Source organism: Rhinoderma darwinii, chromosome 8 (assembly GCF_050947455.1).
Source record: "Rhinoderma darwinii isolate aRhiDar2 chromosome 8, aRhiDar2.hap1, whole genome shotgun sequence".
Taxonomy (NCBI): domain Eukaryota; kingdom Metazoa; phylum Chordata; class Amphibia; order Anura; family Rhinodermatidae; genus Rhinoderma; species Rhinoderma darwinii.
The window spans coordinates 10766714-10791437 of record NC_134694.1 but is presented as its reverse complement, the minus strand read 5'-3'; the positions used below and the strand labels follow the sequence as shown (position 1 = coordinate 10791437).

Here is a 24724-nt window from a genome sequence, read left to right as displayed (position 1 = left end):
CTGCTATGTATGCCATAATACTATCCTACACAGCCGGCCATAAACATCCTACTATAAGTATAAAACCATTGGGCAGTTTTGCGTAATAGTTAGGCCTCGTGCACATAACCGTAGCCATGTGCACGGCCGTGATTTTCGGGTCGGCCGGCAGCGGACTGTCAGCCGCGAGCCGCCCGCAAATCGCGGGCCTTTAACATGGCCGCGGCCATTATTTTCAATGAGACCGACCCGCAAAACACGGCCGTATTAAGACATGTCCATACTTTCTGCGGTGCGGGCTCCCGGGCCATGCATGGACCGTAAAAACTACGGTCGTGTGCATGGCCCCATAGGAATGAATGGGGCCGCAATTCTCCCGTGGATTTTCGAGGGAATTGCGGCTGCAAAAGCACGTTCGTGTGCATGTGGCCTTAAGCATACTCTACGATGTCCGATCAGCTATTCCTACCATCAATCTTAAATTACAATAGCTGGGAAAATCAAATGCATTGGATCAAATTTTCAGTAGATTATCCAATGTTGCTTTGGCACCAATGGACATGACAATGTCCATGACCGACTATTCACCACATAGATCTTGACAGAGGTTGGATAATAGAGCCCAGAATACAGATACATCTGTACAATACATGTGTAGTTGCTCCTCTGACTGCTAGAACTGTTCTTGCAAGTTTCTTCCATTTTGGGAAAATATCTGAACCTTGGACAAGAACCAGAGCTATTTGAATGCAGTCACTTTGGATCTGCTTACATACAAAATTCCTAAGGTGCCCTCCCCCCGACTACAGTCCCTAGCTGGCTATTGAGGTTCTGACTACGTTGAGCATGGAGTTCCCCCCTTACTGTTTTCCTACCTCTTCTGAAGTTGTGGATTTCTAGAGTTCCTTAAATACTGACACTCTCTTTAAAAATGATGTTCACATATTCCTGGTGACCTGATACTGTAAAACAAACACCGTGCACCCATTTGGTTAGACTTTAGAAATAAAAACGCATAAAGAACTCAAATATTTTCTACAAATCTTACAATTAATTGTTTATATATCACAAAAAATATATTTAGTGTCAACACTGTGCACCTCCTTTAAATATACAGCTAAAACGCATAGCATTATCACATTGATTTATAAAAAAAACAAAACTGTACCCACAAATAGACAGACATGTATCATCAGATGTATACAGAGTCAACGGTAAGTAACATGTAATTGGATTCCGATAGACCGTACATGAAGCTCTACCCATTATGCACTATAGGAGTGTAATGCAGATTTACATAGCAAATAGTCACAACTACCAGGCCAATGATCTAGCAAGTCATAATAAATTGTGTTACGGTAAAATAAATGCACACTTTGTATGTATGGGATACGTATGTAAATGGTAATGAATGAGTGATTGCACAATTGGGGTTTCCTAACTACGGCATCGGCCTGACTTTTAAGGTTTGCAATCTGTAAACCGTGGCCTTTGCCTGGAATGTCTAAAATCATGAGCGCTCCAAAACCCTTCTTACTCATGTCCTGCTAAAGCTGCTCATACACAATAAAAAACCGTCAGCCAAACCCGCCATTTCTGGCAGGACCGGCCAACCATGTAATGTGTATCTAATGTGTATCTAATGTGTATCTAATGTGTATCTAATGTGTATGTACCGACTGTGCCTCAACTGCAGATGTCTGAGGAAAGGAGAATTGGGCTTGTTGGATTTCAACATGCTCGATCCTTTGTTCCCACAGGTGATAAGTCGCTGCCAAAGGCGTCTTGTGGCAGATTATTCCCGTCTCCCTATTGAGTACACGTGCACGCTCAGCCGTGTATGTTGCGTTTGGGACGAATTGATCGTCCGACAACTAAAGTCTATCTTTAATCTATCTGACTTCTGGGATATTTTTCGGTATTTGTTTTTTATATGTACCCTTTTTTGCGGATATGGCAAAATCTAAGACACTATTGGGTCCACCATCATGATTATGTATTAAGAGCGTATCAAAATTGGTCCCCCATCTTAGTCCTTGAGTAGGAGAACTTACATTTGTTTGCACCCACTTACCATCTCAAGACCCCTAGGCTGGTTTCCCCACCCACTCTCTATTTGCCAACCATGCACTGCTTGTAGAGAAAGGACAATCTTGTGCAGGTTCATACCACCCATGGGTAGGTTAGGGACCAACCGGATCAGGATTACACTCTCTAAGCATCCGAGTCTGTCTTCATGGTACCGTTTTAGTCACTAGATAAAAATGACACCTGCACATCTAAATTTGATTGTAAGTAACCTTTCTTATCGTCTCAATGCTACTGAAATCCAGACCTGATCAGGATGTTTGTCATTCATCTTATTGGTTGAGATTCAGTCACTTGATCCTGCCCGAGACAATTTTATGCTTCACATCAATGTCCATAATGTGCACTGCAAGATATCAAATGATGACCCCGCATTCTTGGTCGTAGTTGGAATAGATTTAGCATACTCTTCATTTGCAGGAATTAGAATGACAATGGAGGACCATGAGCTCTCAAGACTGGTTTTTAAATGACATTGGGTGAACCCGCACAATCCAATCGCTTAGTTAATAAACATGTCCTTCTACAACTTAGAATTCTGTAAAAGAAAAAGAAACATACAAAGCACCAATTCTCCCTGTGGTGTACCACTGGGCACCCAATAAAGTTGATAAATAAGTGCATTAAGAGGTTGGACTTCTCCCCTAAAAACAATGAGAATGATCAATGAGGTGGAAGTCTTGAGGTGTGTGGTTCTCGCCAGGAGATTCGGATGAAGTATTAGACTTCAGAGCACCAAGAGGTCCATTGTAAACAAAATTCAGTCTCCCTTCCTGAGAGAGGGGGGGTAAGAGGCCCATCTAATATCTTCCTGTATAAATAATGTGGGGCTTCCACCCTCGACCTGGGGGTGAGTTGTCAGAGTTCAATTGGGAGAAAAATGATCCTCATCTGAAGCATACAGGGCCAACAAAGAAGCCATAATGGTGGTCTGCATCCCCGTCATGAAACAGGGCTAAGTCCCGAACAGGAAGTAGAGAGAGATCCATGGGTTCAAAATGAAGGAGGGTCTCCGTTCTGTTAAATGATTCTCTGCCCTGCAAAGAGACAGAAAATAATTCCTTTGGTTATAAAATATCCAGTCGTTCATTTTTGCATAACGTTCTTCTCACTAAATGTTGTCAGCCAATGGACCAGGAGTCACTGGACGCTTACGTTTATGAAGGTGGAATACTTACTACTAATATTGTGTACAACCTGTGTATAAGAAGGACACAGCCGAACTAGAGCGGGTGCAGAGAAGGGCGACCAAGGTGATTAAGGAAATGAGTGGATCGCAATCACAAAAAAGGTTATAAAACTTGGGGTTATTCCGTTTAGAAAAAGGACGGCTTAAGGTCGATCTATTTACAATGTACAAACATATCATTGGACAGTCAGAGATCTGTCTAATGATCTTTTTATACCTAGGCCCGTAACCATGGCAAGGGGAATCCTCTACCTCTAACGGAAAGAAGTTTTCACCATCATCATAGTTGTAGATTCTTTACGGTAAGAGCAGTGAGACTATGGAACTCTCTGCCACAGGATGTTGTGATGGACGATTTATTAAACAAGTTCAAATATAACCTGGATGATTTTCTCGAAAAATATAATATTACAAGTTATGGGTACTAGATTCTGGAGATGGGACGTTGATCTAAGGACTTATTCTGATTGCCGTATTTCGAGACGGTGAGGATTTTTTCCCCCTAATAATAAACAATTGTCATTCTCCTCATTGGGACTGTCGCCTTCCTCTGGATCAACACTGTAGGATTATAGGTTGGACTTGATGGAAGTTGGTCCTTTTTCAACTATGTGACTACGGAGATATGTACAATATACAGTATAACCTTATTATCATGTCTCTATCTGCTAGTACTCACCTCACATCCCTGTAGTGTCACCAAGAAGCTCTGGTCTCTTGTGTCAGCCAAAAACTTGACATCCTTGTCCTTGGCGGGACGTTCCGGCTGTGCTACACATACGTACCTCATCTGTTGACGTACGCGCATGCTCTGTAGTCTGAGGAAGCGCAGCTGAACCACATTAAGCTCACTGTACATAAACTAGGGTTGAGAAGAAGGCAAAAGACAACAGAGTTATGAATTTCTTGGATGAAATAGCGATTAAACTAAATTCAGAAGGTCAGCACAGGAGATGAAACACGGATGTGTCCAGAGCCCTTTTATGTGGACCGTTTTTGAAAACATCCTGGGAAAATAAGCTTCAATTCACCAGCCTAATAATGCATGGACAATTGTCCTGTTATGGGAGCACGGTGGCCGGCTCTCCTATTGGGACACTGGTCAGGAATTATGAAGGGCATTCTTAGATTATTTGAGGTGGGGTTTATTATAAAACATTTGCCACATGCTTTATCTACTTTAATCCTGAGGTCATCCTTTAAAAATAAATATGTATGATCCACAGCAATGGCGTACCTAGAAGAGTGGGTCTCCGGTGGAAAATATAAAATTGGGCACCCTATTATGATACCGGGTTATGCCACACAAGAAAGAATGGCTTTGTGTTTTTGTTTCCCCCTCAATGCCCTTTCCTTGACCCTTTGGCCAATTCTTTACCCGTTTGTTTGCTAACAATGGAGAGGGAAGTCCTGCATAGCTTATCGCCACCCAATTGCAAAAAGAATGGGACTATCCAGGGTCCCCTTCTCCACAGCAGCCGCATCGTCTGCCTTTATGGTATGTATGAACTTTATCCACAGTGAAAAGATCTGTCAGCCAAGTAGGAAAAGTGAGCGCCAAATATATTTTTATTCGATTAAAAATCAATTGATATATGCTTTGCCATAGGCGAACTTTCAGCCTTCATCCTACTCATGACGACAGGAAAGTAAAGAACTATAATTTGGGATATAATTTATTTTTTCATGTGCAATTGATATTATTAGGGCTATTACAAAGATATAATCTTCCCACCTGCACAGGCTGCTTCATTGTCTTTCTTATTAACACAGGTATGAATTAAGCCGTATTTCCTGTGCATTTGATAGGAGCCTCAGATATGGAGCTAATACTCATGCAAACATTAAAGTGTGGCTAAAAGTTTGACAAATTTCTGACATGTCATAGTGACATGTCAGAAGTTTGGATTGGGGGGGTCCGAGCACTGAGACCCCCACCAATCGCTAGAATGAAGCAGCTGAAGTGTCCGTGTGAGCGCTCAGACGCTTCGTGTCTGTTCGTTTTTTACCGGAAAGCCGATGTATCAGAGTACGGGCTCATAGACTTTCTATTGAGTCCATACGTCGATACATTACCGGAAAAAGCCGAACAGACACAAAGCGGCTGAGCGCTCACACGAGAGCTTCAGCTGCTTCATTCTAGCGATTTGTGGGGGTCTCAGTGCTCGGACCCCCACCAATCCAAACTTCTGACATGTCAAATGTTTAGCTACACTTTAACATATTCATTCTATGCTCAGGAAAACCCTGTGTCCCTCTATGAGAAAATGCACAACAAAATATTTGCACTTACAGAAAACCCCTCCGGAAGAGTACTGAACCACTGAAATCCTTGCTGTGCCTGGTAGCTCTGCAGCCACGACTTTACTGGGATCTACAAACAGGAATTACAGAAATACAATATCAATAAATGAGACTGTACACAGCTCCAGATTCCCTCTATTGGAGTCCCTACTTTTGCTCTAGAAATGGATATTCGGATTCCTAACTGAATATAAAAACACATCCTGTCCGTTATCTCAAGACCTAATACCGTTTGGTGCTTCTACTGATAATGACCTGTTTTATGACAGCTGGGTCACAATTCCACTGACCGACTGCAAAAAACAGTAGTGGGCAGTCTATTGAGGGATCTGCAGAACATCTAAAATGTCCAGCAGACTGGTAGATTATTGGTTATTATGAAAGCAGTGGAATAAATAAAAGAGAAAGGGGCCCGAAGCAAAAATCAAACTGGGTTTCTCATTTTACTTCAGGGTTTTGGTTCCTAGAACAGAAGTGTCTGGTGTTTGTTTCTCACTCCACACCCTTTCAATGATCCTTGGGCCACGTTCTCACCTCCTTGTTTCCAAACAATTCAGCTTTACTGGGTAGGGCAGTCCTGCACATCTAATAGCAAAGGGGTGTAACTAACTAGGGCTAGGCTCCCTCTCTCGAAAGGTCCCATAGCAACCGAGTGGCTAAAGGAAACATTTTTGTAATATATTCTTTGACTTCAATTGAAGTTTCTGACATAATAAATTTAAGAGTGGGAGAAATTCAAATTATAAAAATATGAGGGTGAGTCAAAAATTATCCGCACTCTGGCTGTAAAATGTATTTTAATCAGCTTTCAGAAAAGACAAATAGATGATTTTTCCACATAATCTCCCTGCTTTTCAATACATTTTGTCCATCTGTCAACAAGCATTCGTATTCCCACATTAAGAAATGTTTTAGGCTGAGCCTCAAGCCACGAATGCACCGCTGTCTTCACCTCTTCATCAGACGTGAATCTTCGTCCTCGTAGGACTTCTTTCAGGGGACCAAACAGGTGATGATCCACTGATACTCGTCTATCCAATAGAATCAGTTCACGTGCGGCTCAATGTTGTCCCAATCAGTCGTGGTCAGGCGTCCGGCTCCTTCATGGCTGACAGTTGTGCGACTTTCCTTGAACTTTTCTATCCAATCACACACACTTCTTCGCAACAAAACACTTTCTCCATACTGTGCACAAAGTCTTCGATAAATATCGGCACCAGACGCCCTCTCAGACGACATAAAACAAATCACTGCACGTTGCTCTTCTTTCGTGCAACTCACAAGTGGGGCAGCCATTGTTTCTCACACCGCAGTCACAAATAAACAGACGTAACACTTTTAAACCTGCACAGCAGTGACTGGGGAGACCGCGTCCTCGTACTGATAAGACCGTGCAGCCACCAGAGGTTTTAATATAACCGGAGTGCGGCTAATTTATGACTCACCTTCATACATACACAAGTAAACTGTGTGCGAGTGTGTGTGTCTCTCTCTCTCTATATATACATATATATATATATATATATATATATATATATATATATATATATAAATTATATTATTTGATTGTTAGAATTTACTTTCTCACCTGGCTCTGCTGAGCAGGCACACAGGTTTCTCCCTCAGCTGTAAAATTGCAGAATACCATAAAAGAGTCCTGTGGGCTTCCTTGGTTTGGGTCAATATAGTAATAACCTAATATAAAAGGAAAAAAAATCCTTACATGGAAATTGAGGTACCAAGATTCATTTGCTGTAAAATAGCAACACTCTGCAATTGTTAATCCCATAACAGCATGCCAGGAGCTGAAGTGGGCTAACAGTAGCTCAGTAGCGATCAGTTGCACCAATACGAGAATATGCCGGAGAGTGTGTAGCGTGACAGACTCTCACCTCAGACTTTTTACTGGTGTATACACTTTAGTACGACCTCGGCATACCATAGAGGCTAATATGGTCTTCAGGTTGTGAAATGAGCGAATGGTTGCCTCTGAGTAGCTGGACAGTGGCCAGTACAGAAAATTCTTGCGATCTATGCCTCCAAATTTTGTATTTTACTACTGCGGCCAGACGTTACATGGTTGTGAATGTGTATGAGAATGAAACGTTTTTTAAGGCATGTTGCAATTTTTTAAACCTCAGCGTGACTTATCCTTTGCCGTTTTATTTTCCGAATCTGGTAAATACTAAATTTCAAAAAAGCAACACTATGTTCATAAGCTATGCCTTATCATCTGGTGTCTATTACCAGATCCATTCTTATTTCAATATTATTTTTAGTATCATCATAAAACTCAATATATCTTTCTGCAGAGCACAGACCCACCGTCCGGTAGTTGAGGATGGACAAGCTGCAGCTCTTTGCATGTGCTTGCAGGATTTTCCTTGGTTCCGTTTGGTGGAGCAGACAAAAGCTTTAAGTCTTCTTCCAGACGATGAATAAGATCCCATGGCACTATGTCATTCCATTCACCAGTGTGGGGAAACAGACGCTATGGAAAATGAGAAACAAAGGCTCTATCATAACGTATGACAAACTTCATCTCGGTGTAGAAATGCAAAATGGGGACTTGGACATGCAAATGGTCATTCACCACCGAGAAAATCTGCAGAGCTTTGAGGCTTGTGTATGCAAATGTGATTACTATTCAGACAAGTACTTTTCATAGTGTACACCCATGTCACAATGTTTGGAAACGCGGTCACCCTAAACATATGTAGACATTTGTGCTAATAGCAAATTCTCAGAAGGGACTTATATGTTACTTGTTCATCTCAGTTCTTCAAAAACACGTTAGTAACTCAAGTCGTTGACCTGGTGAATTGCAATTATGTGAGACAAGAGCAACATAGAAACAGCCTATAACAGACATTTTACTTACTTTTAGACTCTGAGCACTTCTGCTGAGAGAAGGCCCCGGAGGTCCAGGCACACCAGGAGGACCCTATTGAATATAACCATAACATACTCTTGAATTTAACCAAAGAGCACAATTTCTGTTGATTTAATTTCCGGGTAGTTCATACTTACTGGTAGTCCCGGTGGGCCTGGTGGTCCTTCTGCTCCTTGGAACCCTTTTGGCCCCTGTAAATATGTATGTATGCATGTGAAATAAATAATATATGAAATGAGAAATATTAGTATAACTGTGAATATATTGGTTACACTTACCTGCATTCCCTCTGGACCCTAGAAGTAAAACAAGATTTTTTTTTTTACCACCAGCAATAAATTGAAGTGTCCAAAATTGTTGTTTCATTTTCTGAGCACTTACCGGTGGACCGTGAGGCCCGGGAACACCTTGAGGCCCAGGAGGCCCAATTACTCCCTAGTGAAAAACATAGATAGACTTTGATCAAATTGCCACAAATGAACATGATAAATAACCATTGATGTTTAGGCTTCCATTTGGCTGAAATAAAGCACATTAAATCAATGTTTATGAATCGGCCAACAACCTGATGTTTATGGGGGCCTCCTGTCCCCTGATGATAGATGTCGAGGATTGGGCATGTTGGATTTCATCATGCCTGATCCTTTTGGTCTGCTGGTAGATAAGCTGCTGCCAGAGATCACGGGGACATATGCTTGTTTAGCCAATAATGACCTAATGTATATGGCCCAACAATAAACTATAGGGCTTCAGGCTAGGCAGATGTTACTCGTTGTATTTCTCAATGGGATGATCAACTAAAAAGTCCAGAAGAATTCTTGTCCCATGATCAATACTTGATCTCACATATCTCCAGGGATGAGTACCTTTAGAGACATTCACATTATATTAGCAGCTTATCTTACAATGCTGCACATTTCTAAGCTGTTGACTTTAGGTTTTGCATTCTTTTATAATGTGATCAGGGCAGTTTTGAGTGAGTTAATATTTTTTATAAATTTATCCCAGAACAATAAGCAGGTCTTATGCTCAATTAGAAATTCAGGAGTTATGACGAGCAATGTTTCTCACCTCCAGTCCTCAAGAGAACATCTGTGGCAACTCCTGATGCACTGAATATAATGATATCACCGGTGCTATTCTAGGGAAATCCTGAATAACATGACCTGTGGGGTTTACTTGAGGACTGGAGTTGAAAAACACTAGATCAGTCACAATGCAGCATAATAATAACAACCCAAATTATTATTATTCATATGCATAAGGGATGGCAATTGACAAGTCTGTACCTCATCTCCTTTCTCCCCTGGGGAGCCGGAATTCCCAATGGGACCTTGTTCTCCCTAAAACACAAAATCAGATAACATGAGATTTTGGTGAAGAAGAAAGATGGAGATTTCAAGTCTGTTTGGATCAACAATTTTCGAACCTTCAGTCCATCTTCTCCTTTTTGACCAAATGGTCCATCCATGCCTACTTCACCCTGTAGAAGAGAGAACATATCACCAGTACTTTTGGATGATGACTTATGACGAATGTTTATTCGTAATATCCCTGTACCTAGGAGCTTACAATCTTTCCATGTAATGTAATGTTCCTCCACAGTGTGAGACTTTGGATTGACTATTGTCTGGAGTATTGGAAAGTATATGGCGAGCTCTTGAGTGCTTCTGGCAACATATTGGAAAGTTTCCTAACATTTATGAAAATATTCTGCTGTACCCCAGGGGTCTGAGAACCAGGAGATGCCTATTGGCCATAGTTATTAGTGAGATAGATCAACAATGTATGGCGTTGAATGATCTGGACCGGGGTTTGCAAATAAGACAAAAGTACTTTATATAACAATTTACCAAATGGAAACATAAGAAAAAAATAATTATATATTGAAAAAAAAATTCATAAATGCTCGAGGGGTTAATCTGGCCGTTCTAATGCTGTGATTTCTTACCTTTAGCCCTTTTGGACCTGGAACTCCTTTCTGCCCCCTAAGTCCTGGAATTCCCTGGAAGTAAAAACAGATATAATTTAGAAATAGGAACTTACACTGAGATAGATAGTTATGTTCATCTTTTTATTACTTACATATGGTCCTCTTGGCCCTGGGGGGCCAAATGGTCCTTGTTGCCCCTTTGCCCCCTGTAATATTTGTTCAAATTTGTTACAATGAACACCAAAACGTGAGAATAATGACATTACACAGCAAAACTCCATAACTCAAGACAAACAACCTTCAATCAGGTGATTTTAAGTAGTAATGATACTTTTCTGCGTTCAGCCACCAGCTGGAGGATCTCAAAGTGGTTAGAAGCGTCCCTGGACACTAAGATGATCACAAAGTTTCCCCCTGTTGTGACCCCCCCCAGAGATCAGCTGTAATCTGTGATGAAACCTGACAGTAAGGGCATGACCACACATGGCGGAATTCCTCCGCAACTGTCCGCATCGATGCCGCACAGAATCTGCGTTGCAGATTCTGCAGCGGATCTGCACAAAATGTGCAGTACATTGATGCGGACTAGCTGCTGCAGACTGCGGGAAAAGTGCTTCCCTTCTCCCTATCAGTGCAGGATAGAGAGAAGGGACAGCACTTTCCCTAGTGAAAGTAAACGATTTTCATACTTACCGGCCGTTGTCTTGGTGACGCGTCCCTCTTTCGGCATCCAGCCCGACCTCCCTGGATGACGCGCCAGTCCATGTGACCGCTGCAGCCTGTGCTTGGCCTGTGATTGGCTGCAGCCGTCACTTAGACTGAAACGTCATCCTGGGAGGCCGGACTGGAGACAGACGAAGGGAGTTCTCGGTAAGTATGAACTTATATGTTTTTTTACAGATACATGTATATTGGGATCGGTAGTCACTGTCCCGGGTGCAGAAACAGTTACTGCCGATCGCTTAACTCTTTCAGCACCCTGGACAGTGACTATTTACAGACGTCTCCTAGCAACGCTCCCGTCATTACGGGAGCCCCATTGACTTCCTCAGTCTGGCTGTAGACCTAGAAATACCTAGGTCCAGCCAGAATGAAGAAATGTCAAGTTAAAAAAGCAAGACGCATCCGCAGCACACATAACATGTGCATGACAGCTGCGGACTTCATTGCGGAACTTAGAATCTCCATTGAAGTCAATGGAGAAATTCCGCCATGAGTCCGCCACTGCTCCGCAACAGACAGAGCATGCTGCGGACACCAAATTCCGCTCCGCAGCCTATGCTCCGCAGCGGAATTGTACGCATCGTGTAAACGAACACTGCTAAATTAAAGTGAAAGTCAATGGAGAAACGGCTCCGCTGCGGATTAACGCTGCGGAGTGTCCGCAGCGGAATTTAAGTGGAATTCCGCCATGTGTGAACCCGCCCTAAGTGTTCAATTTCCCTGCAGCGCCACCACTGGAGAGACTAAGAATTACACAGCGCCCATTCAAATCAATGGGTTGTCTGTGTAATGCAGGTCAGGTCCTCCAGAGCGCGAGACGCTCTTTGTAACCGTTCTCCACTCTGGCCAAGAGATAAGGATCCTGAACAGGGAAATCTCTCTAGTAAGACTATGTTCACACAGAGTTTTTTGCAGGAGGAATATCTGCCTCAAATTTCCGTTTGGAAGTTTGAGGCAGATTTTCCTCTCCCTGCACGCCGATTTTCGTGGTGTTTTTCGCCCACGGCCATTGAGCGCCACGGGCATAAAACACAGCGAAATACGCTGTCTCTGTCTCCCATTGAAGTCAATGGGAGGTCAGAGGCGTAAACGCCCGAAGAAAGGGCATGTCGCTTCTTTTTCCCCAAGAGGCAGTTTTACTGCTCGCGGGAAAAAGACGCCGACGCCTCCCATTGAAATCAATGGGAGGCATTTTAAGGCCGTTTTTGATGAGTTTTGCGGCGCGGTTTCCGCGTCCAAAAACTCTGTGTGAACTTAGCCTTTAACTTAGAATTCCCTAATAGGTTGTATCGAAATGGGTTTTCAAAACTCTGCAAACCCTGTAAGTCATAATATTATACATTGAACACAATAATAAACCAGTAAAGCATTAACCTCCCTATAGTGATTGCTAAACGTGGACATTTACTTTAAGGAGTTGACTAACCGGATTCAGAGTAAAATCGTATGTATCGTGAATAAGCCTAGATTATGCCACATTGCTCCATTACTCATCTTTCTTTACTAGGCTTTATACATAGCGACGTCACCTCCCATTACCAGTCTCTTCATTAAACCATAACGGTACTATAAATTTGATTATTTAGGCAAAATTGCTTGCTGGAAACCAGAGTGTGGTATGACTTTGAGAGTAAGAATTAATTTATTTTCCTTACCTTGAGACCATGAGGTCCACGTGGTGGTCTTAGACCTGCTTTCCCTCTTTTACCCTAGAGGCATTACAATAAAATGTTAATATTGACTTTTACCAGATACAATTGTATCTGAATTCATAAATTATATATTTAGTTAGAAATGTTGCACAACTTGGGCTAAATAGTTATTATTTCATTCTGTAGTTTTCCCGTATCTGGGGGACAACATGTATTGAAGATGCTGCTTTGCTGAATAGAATTGCAGAGATTGCGGGGCCACATTTATTTCTCTTTACGTGAAAAACTGTCTATCCTTCGGACAAGCATGAATAGTATAGAAGTAACTCTAAGCAATAATATTTGAGAACATGTAATAAAAAGAAGCATATGCATTTTTGGGCAATTCTTTTGCAGATACCTTTCTGCCATGACTTCCTGGATTTCCGTGACGGCCATCTTTCCCGCTGTCACCCTGCAAGAAACGACAACAGTCAGCCATTACTTCACGGTGAATTAATTGTGCAGAAAATTAGTTATCTTATTTCACTGTGTATTTGTCAAGGCAAAATAATAATTGCAATGCTAGAGTAGAAGCAACAACTGAAAAACAGGGATTATCTAGAACAAATAGTATAGAGAAGCACAAGTCACTGCGTCATAGAAAAAGACATAGACTAGCCAAAGGGCATTTCGTAGAACGGTCTTAGTACATAAGAATAGCTGTGAGCCAGGATAATCTCCCAAATGTTTACCAATGCTTGTTCTTAATATTTATTAGAATTTGGGAAGACAATGGCCGTTTGAGGGAGTAGACAAATAATTTGCATGGCTCCATCGTTTTCCGAGAAGACTATGATGAATTAGTGTAGAAGCCAGAATTGTATTATTGTGTCTCAAGAATTGGCTGAAATAGCGAATAAGGAATATAAGAGAATATAACGTTTGGCGTAGTGGAAGACGGGAGAAGACAAGAATGAATAAAGCAGGAGCTCGGTAAAGGTTGGTGGAGCAGGAGTTGAAGACAAGAGCTCAAGTCATAAGATGTGAAAACACATTATATAAGTGCACAAATAAAGCACAGATCAGGCTTTGTTCACATCTGCATTGTTTGCCTTTTTTGTCAGGGGTTCCAGTATTTTTGACGGCAAGAATAACGTAGTCTGCAGCAGCGTTCTTGCCACCAAATCTATGGGAACCTTATGGCTCATTATAAGGATCAATAGGATAAATTCAACAACTGATCTGTCATGGCTCCATTAAAAACAGAAAGCATTATGGTAGTGTTGGCACAGCTTAAAAAGCTGCAAAGTAGTTTAACCATTAGGATTGCAGGCATATTGCTCAATATACTGTATACAGAGTAATACCAATCCTTGTATTCTATCGGTCTCCTAGAGCACAGGTGTTGGTGAACAGGGTACTGTCCCGTTCCTTCTGCCTCCATAGGGGCACGAGGCAGGGGTGTCCCCTTTCGCCACTCCTTTTTGCATTTGCCATTGAACCTCTGGCTATTCGAATTAGACAAGATCCTGCATATATGGGGAATAGAATAGGTTCCAGAGAGGACCGTGTAGGGCTTTATGCAGATGACATGGCGCTATTCATGGCTAATCGTAATGCCACTCTTCCTAGGGCCATTTCCATTATCAATGAATTCGGGAGGTATTCTGGTATTGGCAAAAGTCGTATTTGATGCCCCTGAGGCGGGACGATTGTGGGTGGGGGAACTGAGTTTTGTGGTTTAAGAGTAAACCCTGACTTCAAATACTTGGGAATTCTTATTGCTAGGGACAGTTCTCGATCATATGAGCTAAATGTAACACCCCTTTTAACTTACCTTAGGGATAGACTGCAGGTGTGGAAAAGTCTGCCTCTGTCGGTGGCAGGCCGCATCAATATACTAAAGATGATTGTTTTACCCAAATTTATGTATGTTCTGGAACACATGGATGTGATTGTGCCTAAACGCTTTTTCAAAATAGTGAACTCACTGTTTGCGCCGTTTGTGTGTTGGGGGGGGGGGGGGGGAGAGATCTAAGCTTAAACTTTCTACTCTTCAGAGACCTAAGGATGAAGCAGGAGCTGCGTTGCCGGATGTATTTTTATATTATTTGGCGGGTCAGCTCCGGTATCTGGTATCTTGGGTCTCCCCCCCCTGACTACTAATGCTGAGTGTCATTTGGCACGTGTCCTGGGATTGAAAATCTTATGGCTGGTACTGGAGCCACATGACTTTAGACACCGTTCTTTGTTACCTTTGTATAGGTTGGCCAGACGTGTCTGGCAAGAAGCTAAAGGCCTACTGGGACTTGAGGAGCTTGTGGCGGAAATTCCGATGTGGGATAATCTGAGCTTTTCCCATCTTTTCGGCTTATTGGGGAAGAATTATTGGACCTCTAGAGATGTACATACCATATCACAAATGCTTACAGTAGATAACCCTGTCATGTCGGTGAGTGAGATTCCAGCGGCTTTTAATATACCACGGGGGGATGAGATATACTGTATACAGCTTCACCATGCTATGGCCGCGCAATTTCTACCGAACTCCACCATCTTCTCTAGCTATGACCTCGTGGCACTTTTGGGTACCCAATCCATGAGTGGATTTGTATCTCAGATTTACTCATCTTTATTGAATGCTAAATTGCGACTTGAACCCCTAGCGATTGAGGATAGATGGCGGGAAATTATTCCACAACTCACTGATGCGGATTGGATCGAGGCTCAGATGTCCCATTTGCTGGTTTCGCCCGCTGCTAATAATAACTGGTACAGCTATATATCATACATCAACGTTATTTAACGCCAATACGACTACGCCGTATGGGACGGATGACATCCTCACAATGCCATAGATGTGGGGAGGATAGGGCTGATTTTCTACATTTGATGTGGGGATGTCGGTGGATTCTCAGCTTTTGGGAGGAGGTCGTAGTATTATTAACCGCAGTACTGGGGAGGTACCTCGCAGGCCGGAGGTGTGTTTGTTGGGACTGATCTCGGAGGAGCAGTGGTCGGTACATAAGAGGATTTTTCGTAGGGAGTCACTCATTATGGTAAGGAAGGCGGTGGCTATACGTTGGATGGCGGATAGGAAACCGGCAGTGGCGTAACTGATTAATAATATTCTTCCTTTTGAAAAAGTGGTGTACGGCCAGCTAAATTTAACCTGATTTGGGGTGGTTGGTACTCATCGAATCTCACTCACTGTACGGTCCAAGGTTTAACCGATGCATTGACACAGGCTGGGAGTGGGAATGGGTAGAGGGCGCTGGTGGATGGCACGTATCCATGTGGTCTGGTCTATCTGAACTTTTGGTAAGTGGTGCTTGGTTCCTATCTGAGTGCTATTTGGAATGAAGACATCTGCAACTTTTATCCAACTGCACAATTAATAATATTGTTTTGTTTTATTTTACCTTGCGACTATGTGGTCTGCGTACCACTGACATGCCAAGTGTGATCATGTATGTTAGATTGTTATTAATTCTTATTGTATTTGGACTGCTGGATGTATATTGTTATCCTGGTGTATATGAACGTTTGACTCTGTCAGTTTATTTTCAATAAAACGAGTTTAAAAAAAAAAAAATCCTTGTATTCAGTACCTTCTCTCCCTTCTGTCCAAGTCTTCCCTCTTGCCCAGGATTCCCAGGGGATCCCTGTGCAACAAATACAAAGAAATAAAGTTATTTTCATTCACTGTGTAAAAAGTCATTAAACTGAATCTGTCATACAAAATTATCATATTCAGGCCCAACTAAACGGCATTCTAGTAATCTGCACTGACGTGTTCAGTCTACTGGGATTCCAGATTTTTTTCACTTCGAATACAGTAGTGATGTCTGATTCCTCATAGACTAAGTTTTTTTTATTTTTTTTTACAAACTGGACAATGCTCAGGTGCTGGTTAACTAAAAGCTAGAATTGCACATTTTAAGTTGGAATAAGTATAATGGTCAAACACGAGGACGAGATGAGGGGTAGGTAGAGTAGGCGGTCATCTAGGGTGCCATTAAGAGGGGTACAATTTGTGATTTAAAAACACTGCATTTTAATTGTTTTTGTACAATGAATTGGATGTTGTGTCCAAGCGGCTGATAACGCTGTAAGTGCCAGGATTCAATGAGAATTTCTCTTAAATGTATTGATGAGGAAACGGTCACACGCTGATAGACGTTCACTCTGTGACGGGCGCCTACAGTCCAGTAAGTTACCGAACCTGCTGCTCAGGCTACAAACAAGCAACAATTATTTCCTATGTTCACATGTTATGGAATCCAAAAAAAAACAAACAGACACCTAAAAAACCAATAGATAAGTGCAGAGAAAATGAATGCTCTGCAGAGTTACTTCCATACAGTATGTATACCTACCGCTTGTCCAGGTTGCCCTGGTTTCCCATGTTGTCCTCTTTCACCAGGTGCACCCTAATAAAGTACAATAAGTGTCTATGAAGCCTTTTTCATAGGAACTGTCTTTCTATTATAACATTTTAATAAAACACACACATAACGTTGGCACTTTGCTTGTACACACCTCTCTGCCAGGGGCCCCTGCTGCACCAGTCTCACCGGCAGCTCCCGCTGGTCCCTTTAAGGAGTAATATATTTTAGATAAAATCATTATCAGACTAGAATATCATTGGGATACATTTTCACAGAGTAGAACCCATTTATAATAAGACTCGCATAACATTTACCTGAACTCCAGGAATGCCCTCAGTACCCGTGTCCCCTTTTTGCCCATCAGGACCAGTGATCCCCGGGAAACCTAATGCACCTTTATTTCCAGGTGGACCTGTTGGGCCCTACAGTAAATTACAAGAAATTAGAAAAACACCCTACAACCTCCTCTCAAATCACTGGTCTGGTTTCTTACACTTACACCTACTCACCGGGTTTCCACCGTGGCCTTGATCACCCTTTTCTCCTTTTGCTCCATGGGGGCCCTGAGAACACAGAATATCATTAAAGTGCTGGAATTTCAGTTTTTATGTACATATAGAATAATACGGACTCTAAAATAAAGTGTATAATAACAAACACAGGAGCGCAAAAGTCAAATAATCTATTCACTCTACTCGAAAACGCACCGTGAGGACCATTTGATGTAGCCAAGTGAAACGACCACTGATGTTACCACTACTTTTAATAGACATCCTGAGTATTAGAATCAGTAATTTTAATACTCTGTGCCAAAGCCTCTGTGGCCTTGCCACAAATCTGGTCTTACTTACGGGCATATATTATGGTATTTTAAAATATACGTAAAGTACTGCAAGGGGAAATTAACTTAGCGAGAAAAAGTTTCAGAACATTTTAGAAAATGACATGAATTGTACATACCGGTCCTCCTTGTGGTCCAGGGTAGCCAGTTATACCTGGATAGCCCATATCACCCTGCAAAGAAAAGGTCATTTCAGAACCAGGGACACATAAACAGCTGGAAAGCCACAGGTTGCAGACCACTGATCTACACATTGCATTATATGGTGTGTACTAGGGCATTACCTTCATTCCTCGAGGACCATCTTGTCCCAGACGACCTAGTTTCCCAGCAGTTCCCTGCAATGTATAATACCATGAAAATAGATAAGGTGAAGACTACTTTTGCTTTACTATTTTTCAGGTAGAGCTTTAGGTATTAACAAGGAACACACCATGTCTCCGATAGCTCCGTGAGGTCCAGGTACTCCCATCAAACCAGGCTGACCCTGAAGAACAACATCAATCACATATAGAAAGGACTCCGTGTAGATGCCACTAGTAGTATTTGAATAGCATGTGCAGGAAATATTATTGGATTCATTGGTGGGGGTCATACATGAAACGTTTGTTCCTTTGGCCGAACTCTTTCAAATTTGACCAGAATGATGTATTTTTCTTCTCACAGGATGTGCTGAATGTTAGCTAAAGATCTTGTTCAAAAAAGTTAATGCTTTCTCACCTGATGTCCAATCAGCCCCTTTTCACCCTTTGGGCCTCGAGCTCCTCTATCTCCCATAATACCACTTGGCCCAGGATTTCCAGTGCTACCAAATGGTCCTAAGTCCCCCTGACATGAGATATATAATGTTAAAGGTAACAAACACGTGAATTCTGAGGACAATTTCTTATAGAAATTCATTTTCAAACCTTTTCGCCAGGGGGTCCAGGATCTCCAATATCTCCTATTTCCCCCACATCTCCCTAGACAGAAAACAATGAAGTCTTCAGAGAAACAGTACCTATAACTGGTGCACATCTATTCATGTTCAGACCCTGTGTGTTATACCTCCTTTAATGACATGCCCGGAGGACCTGGCAGACCTTGTAGACCTCTTTCTCCTGGTTCACCAAGTGGTCCAACTGGTCCTATGCTTCCTGGAACACCAGTGTCACCCTAAATACAGGAATAAAATCATAATAAATATAATCTATTAGTCAGTAGGAATAAAGTTCTTAAAATATCCATCTTGTTTTTAGGCAACTAGTCCCACGGGTGCAAAAGATGGAGACGTGTAACTTGTGATTAGGTGTTTTGAAAATGACCGAACTGGGTATACAAATTATTAGATCACTGTCAACATATGTATGTAATATACAGACTTAGAATGGTACCACCAAAATTGATTTTGCATACTGACCTGATCGCCTTTCTTTCCGTTTGGACCTTCAGTTCCAGTGGAGCCTGGCGCACCCTGGAGGATGGATAGATAGATAGATAGATAGATAGATAGATAAATAGGATAGACAGACCACAATACAATACATTTCAATATGACCTGACCTGTTTTTATTCAGCAATAAATAATGTAAATGTTCATAAATGCCATGCTGGTTGCTTACAAAACACTGTATGAGACCTATAATAGTGAAGAGGTGCCAGGCACTGACTTGCCATTCCCCTAGCCCTCCATGTTTGAACCCCTGTCAAAACATACATGAAGGAACATTGTACACTAAGTCTTATTTGGTGTATCTGTAGCTACTTTGGCCTGTTGTGAACTAACAGGCATCTTGTAGATGTCCTTAACCAATTGATGGAGAGAGTGCAATTTACACCAAGTGAGCGACCCCTCAAAGGGCACTGGAACCTGTATTGCTTGAGACAAAAACTTGCCATGCACTTAAGATTAGGATCGGAAACAATGTGGCCTTTGCCTCACTGTGCGTGCAGATTTACTGACACCTGCCTGCTGCTATTTCTGAGCAATCTCTGCACTGGTGTTGAACCGATCCCATAGCTGAGTCCTCTTTAGGAGGCGATCCTGGCACTTGCTGGACTTTCTTGTGCATCCTGAAGCCGCCTTCCCAGCAATTAAATCTCTCTCCTTGAAGTTCTTGATGATCCGATAAATGGTTGATTTAGGGGCAATCTTACAAGCAGCAATGTCCTTGCCTGTAAAGCCCTTTTGCTGCAAAGGAATGATGACTGCACGTGTTTCCTTGGAGGTAACCATGGTTAACAGAAGAAGATTTCAAGCACCATCCCCCTTTTAAAACAACCAGTCTGCACTTATAATTCAATCAGCATGACAGAGTGATATCAGCTGCCTTGTCCTCATTAACACTTTCTCCTGAGCTAATGAGAAGATCCCTGAAAATGATGTTAACAGGTCATTTTGTGGCAGGGCTGAAATGCAGTGCAAATGGGTTTTTTGTGATTAAGTTAATTTTCATGACAAGGAATGACTTTACAATTAATTGCAATTCATCTGATCACTCTTCATAACAATCTAGAGTTAGTGCAAATTGCCACTATAAAAACTGAAGCAGCAAACTTTGTGAAAACCAAAATTTGTGCCAGTCTCAAAATGTTTGGCCAGGACTGTACCTTCATTATGATTTCGTAACTTACACTTATTTTTTTAGTTAGTTTTTTCTCTATCCAATGTAGAAAACACTTCCCATAGCCATCTGGAATGCACGCACACACAAGTTGCTGCTGTTGATGGATCCTAATATTCATTGTGGAGATCTGCATGCAGCATCAGCATGTGGTGGCCTGAGTTGTTATGCAATGTACTGCTGCTAAGCAAACAACACGGCCACATATTTATTATGGAGTCCTAAATAAGTGGAACTTCACTTTAACAATTTGTTAATTATCTCTTTTGACTCTTAATTATGTGTTAGATGGTCAAGTCATAGTTATGGGATAACTAGTTTATCAACTACATGACTTCACCTTCATGACCCTACACTTACACCTAGCAAGCATACATACACTGACAGACACAAACTAAAAGCTCTGCACGCAATAGTTAAGGGGTATATAATTGGGTGAATGACGTAACTCAAGGCATGGCGCAGTCACGTACCTGTACTGGTGCACTTATACTTATTTGGATTCTCTCTGTATAGCATGATAACCACATAATGAAATTAGCATAAGTCAATGTGTTTCTACACTGTCTGCATATATATTATTTTAGTTAATATCAGCGACATCCCTCCTCCCCAAGTGTATTGGCCCATTTTAAGACAGCTGCCCCTGTAACGTCTAGAGCTACGCCACGGCTAACCATTATGGCGGCAGGTTTCTAACTCCAGACACCTAATGCCGGTTGCACTAATAATCTGTCAAAATGATAAACTCACCTGCTCCCCGTCCAGACCCCTGACCCCTTGGTCTCCAATTGTTCCAACCATTCCCTAGAACATAAACAAAATTATTAAATTGAATTTATCTCCGTGCAGAGAATGTTTGTTGTTGTGTAGCTGTTGATTTACAGGCTTGTAAGCAAGGGCATCTTTACCATAGAGGCAGCCCATGCAGCTGCGGTTGGCCACATCCCCATTGCTAATGGGTGGTAAGAACCTGTGAAGAACTCACTCCTCCATAGGCACTGCAATGTTAGCTAACAAGGGAGGGTGTATCTGGAACACAAGTCATTGTAAGGCCGAATTCAGATGACCGTAGTATACGACCGTGTAACGGCTGTTACAACAACGGCTGTCACACGGACGCATGTATTTCAATGGGGTTGTTCACATGGCCGTTGTGTCTGTTGAAGAATAGAACATGTTCTATTTTGTTCCGTTTTCACGGATCCCCCGATAGACTCTAGTCTATGGGGATCCGTCAAAATGGGAGTTTCCCCACGTTCGTCTGAATTTGGCCTAAGAGGAAGGGGAAGACAAGCAAGCAGCAGGCCTCTCTGCCCTTTTTGGAAACCACCGTAAGGTGGAGTCATTTTGGTCCCTGCTATGGGGCCCTCTTTCCACTATTTACGCCTCTGCTTGTACAGGTCCTATAAATCTTTACTACCTGCTGCATATTGACTGGAAATAGTAAAGAAGTATTTCCTGCCAGTGCAATGCTCTTCCTGTCCATTGCGTAATGGGTTACATGACAAATTACATGTGAGCGCGTGTTCAGTCTGCTGGACACAAAGGCTTATACGCTCTATTAGAAAGACTCACCTTCTCTCCGTTTTCACCAGGAGGCCCTTCAACCCCAGCGGGTCCTTCTCGACCCTAAAACAAAAGCAAAAGGCAATAGGGTTACAGTCAACCGTAAAGGATAATTTCCAAACCACAGAAAATATGGATCGGTAACATCTTATTTGCAGCGCAGGCTTACCCACATGTTTAGCAACTGCATGTTCTCACGATGTCAAAATCAAAGGTGATATTACAAAAGAACAACGGCCTATGTTTTTTTTTGTACACCAAACATTGTCTAGATAGTGGAGGCATTTTGAGGGTTGCAGCAATGTTTAAAAGAATAGAATGGAGACAGACAACTTGCTGGTAACCAGTAACGTCACTGACACACAGTAACACCACTCAGTAGAGAGGTTGGATGAGTTTCATAGGCTGCCTCCATCTAGCGTAGACTAAATAGATTTCTAGATATTGTTGGGGTGACATAAAAAGATGTCACCCCAACAATATGTCGGTTTTCATTGTATTACCTTCACTTGTGATAGGACAGCGAAAAAGGCCCTTTTTATTTATGAGCGCCGATCGTCAAAGATCCGATCAGCTGACAAATAGGCGTTTGCTTGTTTGTTGTCTGAACGCTGCCCTGTTTACTTTAATACTCACTGTATATCCTATAGTTCCAACAGCTCCTTCAGTTCCAGGGGGGCCAAGATCTCCTGGAGGACCACTCTTCCCAGACTCCCCATCAGACCCTGGATTACCAGGTGAACCCTAAAAATAAAGGCAAATTAGTACGAATTATAAGTTAACACACAAGATGTCAAAAAATATACGATCCAACTTTCCCCATACAGTGATTGCAATAGTCAATATAATAATGGGATATACTATTTGGATTGCTGAAAGTGCAAAGCATTAATTCATTAGAACAATTGTTAGAACATTTAAAAGCAGTGATGACACTAAGGAATTGTATTTACCATCCAGTAGTCACTCCGTATCTCAGTACTTTAGATTTTGGGTTACATCAGTGATATTTTTTTAAATTATGTGATTGATAGATAGATAGATAGATAGATAGATAGATAGATAGATAGATAGATAGATAGATAGATAGATAGATAGATAGATAGATAGATAGATATTAGATAGATAGATAGATAGATATAGGAGAGATAGATAGATATGAGAGAGATAGATAGATAGATAGATAGATAGATAGATAGATAGATAGATAGATAGATAGATAGATAGATAGATAGATAGATAGATAGATAGATATGAGATAGATAGATAGATAGATGATAGATAGATAGATAGATAGATAGATAGATAGATAGATAGATAGATAGATAGATAGATAGATAGATATGAGAGAGATAGATATAAACAAAACATCAACATCCGACAGATATTCCTGAGACTCAAAGACACATACTATGCGACAAGGAAAAGTCGGAATAACAATTAGTTGCACTTGTCAATTAATACATCAATAACCTGCTCATTTAATTTCAAGATAAAAATGACCAGAAGGTAAAGGGCCGGAGTAATAACATATGAATGAAATGCACTTACTGGAGGTCCAGGCAGGCCCTTGTCACCCACGTCACCCATACGCCCCTGGAAATCCAAAACAGAGTTGTAAATGAAATCAAGAACCACAACTATACCTACAAATAGGTGCCATGATATTTAACTATATAAAACGGTAAGTGAAGACTTTTTTTTAGGTAAAATTCCAAAATGTTGGAGTATATGTAATGTGTGTATATTAAAAAAAACCTTCTACTAAATGTTAACACCGCCAGTTAGCAAAAGGAAAAATGGAGCAATGATCTGCAGATTCCTGGAGACTTATGAAATTTGTGAAACCTGAAATACGTTACAGCCGATAAATTGTAAACATTAAATATGACAAAAGTTAAAGGTTGTATTATGTGAAATGTAACTATGATTATTACCGGTGGTCCAGGGGGTCCTCTTTCTCCCTGAGAACCGGATGGTCCCTAAATAATAAGTCATAATATAAGTAACCATATTGGTAAAAAGAAAATATATATTTTTTTAAATACAGAAAGCCAAATGTTAAATAAACACAAGAAATGCGTGTAAATGTTATCTAATGCGCATATACCTTTGATCCAATTTTTCCTGGAGATCCCGGCATTCCAGGTGGGCCGATCTCCCCCTGAAAAAGTCAAAATAACTATGTATCAATTCACATGTACCTGCAGGACTCCTCAATGCTTCAACCCTTCACTGTAATTTCAGTAACTGATTATAAGTTTAGCGTTCCTGACGATGAGTATTTGCTTCTTTCTTTACACACATATCTATCCACGAAGGGAACGACTGACCGGAGACGGCACTAAATTGGGTAGTTGTGTAGTCTGATATGATGTACAGGGTGGGCCATTTATATGGATACACCTAAATAAAATGGGAATGGTTGGTGATATTAACTTCCTGTTTGTGGCACATTAGTATATGGGAGGGGGGAAACTTTTCAAGCTGGGTGTTGACCATGGTGGCCATTTTGAAGTCGGCAATTTTGTATCCAACTTTCGTTTTTTCAATGGGAAGAGGGTCATGTGACACATC

At 41.5% G+C, this 24724-nt stretch overlaps 1 protein-coding gene across 5 annotated transcripts in view; it reads right to left on the bottom strand.

The window, feature by feature from the left end:
* Window positions 1–1069: 1069 nt before the first annotated feature.
* Window positions 1070–24724, bottom strand: part of LOC142659190 (uncharacterized) — a 169532-nt gene continuing 145877 nt past the window's right edge. For all 5 annotated transcript variants that reach the window (XM_075835052.1, XM_075835053.1, XM_075835054.1 and 2 more), the window contains 33 exons: window positions 24258–24311; window positions 24085–24129; window positions 23699–23743; window positions 22784–22891; window positions 22157–22210; window positions 21332–21385; window positions 19375–19428; window positions 19023–19130; window positions 18884–18937; window positions 18696–18803; window positions 18409–18462; window positions 18260–18313; window positions 18095–18148; window positions 17644–17697; window positions 17449–17556; window positions 17286–17339; window positions 17123–17176; window positions 16355–16408; window positions 13162–13215; window positions 12765–12818; window positions 10539–10592; window positions 10405–10458; window positions 9883–9936; window positions 9743–9796; window positions 8835–8888; window positions 8732–8749; window positions 8591–8644; window positions 8442–8504; window positions 7886–8051; window positions 7149–7255; window positions 5550–5630; window positions 3936–4118; window positions 1070–3104 (listed from right to left, as the gene is read on the bottom strand). In XM_075835052.1, coding sequence (XP_075691167.1) covers window positions 2955–3104; window positions 3936–4118; window positions 5550–5630; window positions 7149–7255; window positions 7886–8051; window positions 8442–8504; window positions 8591–8644; window positions 8732–8749; window positions 8835–8888; window positions 9743–9796; window positions 9883–9936; window positions 10405–10458; window positions 10539–10592; window positions 12765–12818; window positions 13162–13215; window positions 16355–16408; window positions 17123–17176; window positions 17286–17339; window positions 17449–17556; window positions 17644–17697; window positions 18095–18148; window positions 18260–18313; window positions 18409–18462; window positions 18696–18803; window positions 18884–18937; window positions 19023–19130; window positions 19375–19428; window positions 21332–21385; window positions 22157–22210; window positions 22784–22891; window positions 23699–23743; window positions 24085–24129; window positions 24258–24311 — 2370 coding nt within the window. In that variant the 3' untranslated portion in view covers window positions 1070–2954. The remainder of the gene's footprint in view (window positions 3105–3935; window positions 4119–5549; window positions 5631–7148; window positions 7256–7885; window positions 8052–8441; window positions 8505–8590; window positions 8645–8731; window positions 8750–8834; window positions 8889–9742; window positions 9797–9882; window positions 9937–10404; window positions 10459–10538; window positions 10593–12764; window positions 12819–13161; window positions 13216–16354; window positions 16409–17122; window positions 17177–17285; window positions 17340–17448; window positions 17557–17643; window positions 17698–18094; window positions 18149–18259; window positions 18314–18408; window positions 18463–18695; window positions 18804–18883; window positions 18938–19022; window positions 19131–19374; window positions 19429–21331; window positions 21386–22156; window positions 22211–22783; window positions 22892–23698; window positions 23744–24084; window positions 24130–24257; window positions 24312–24724) is intronic.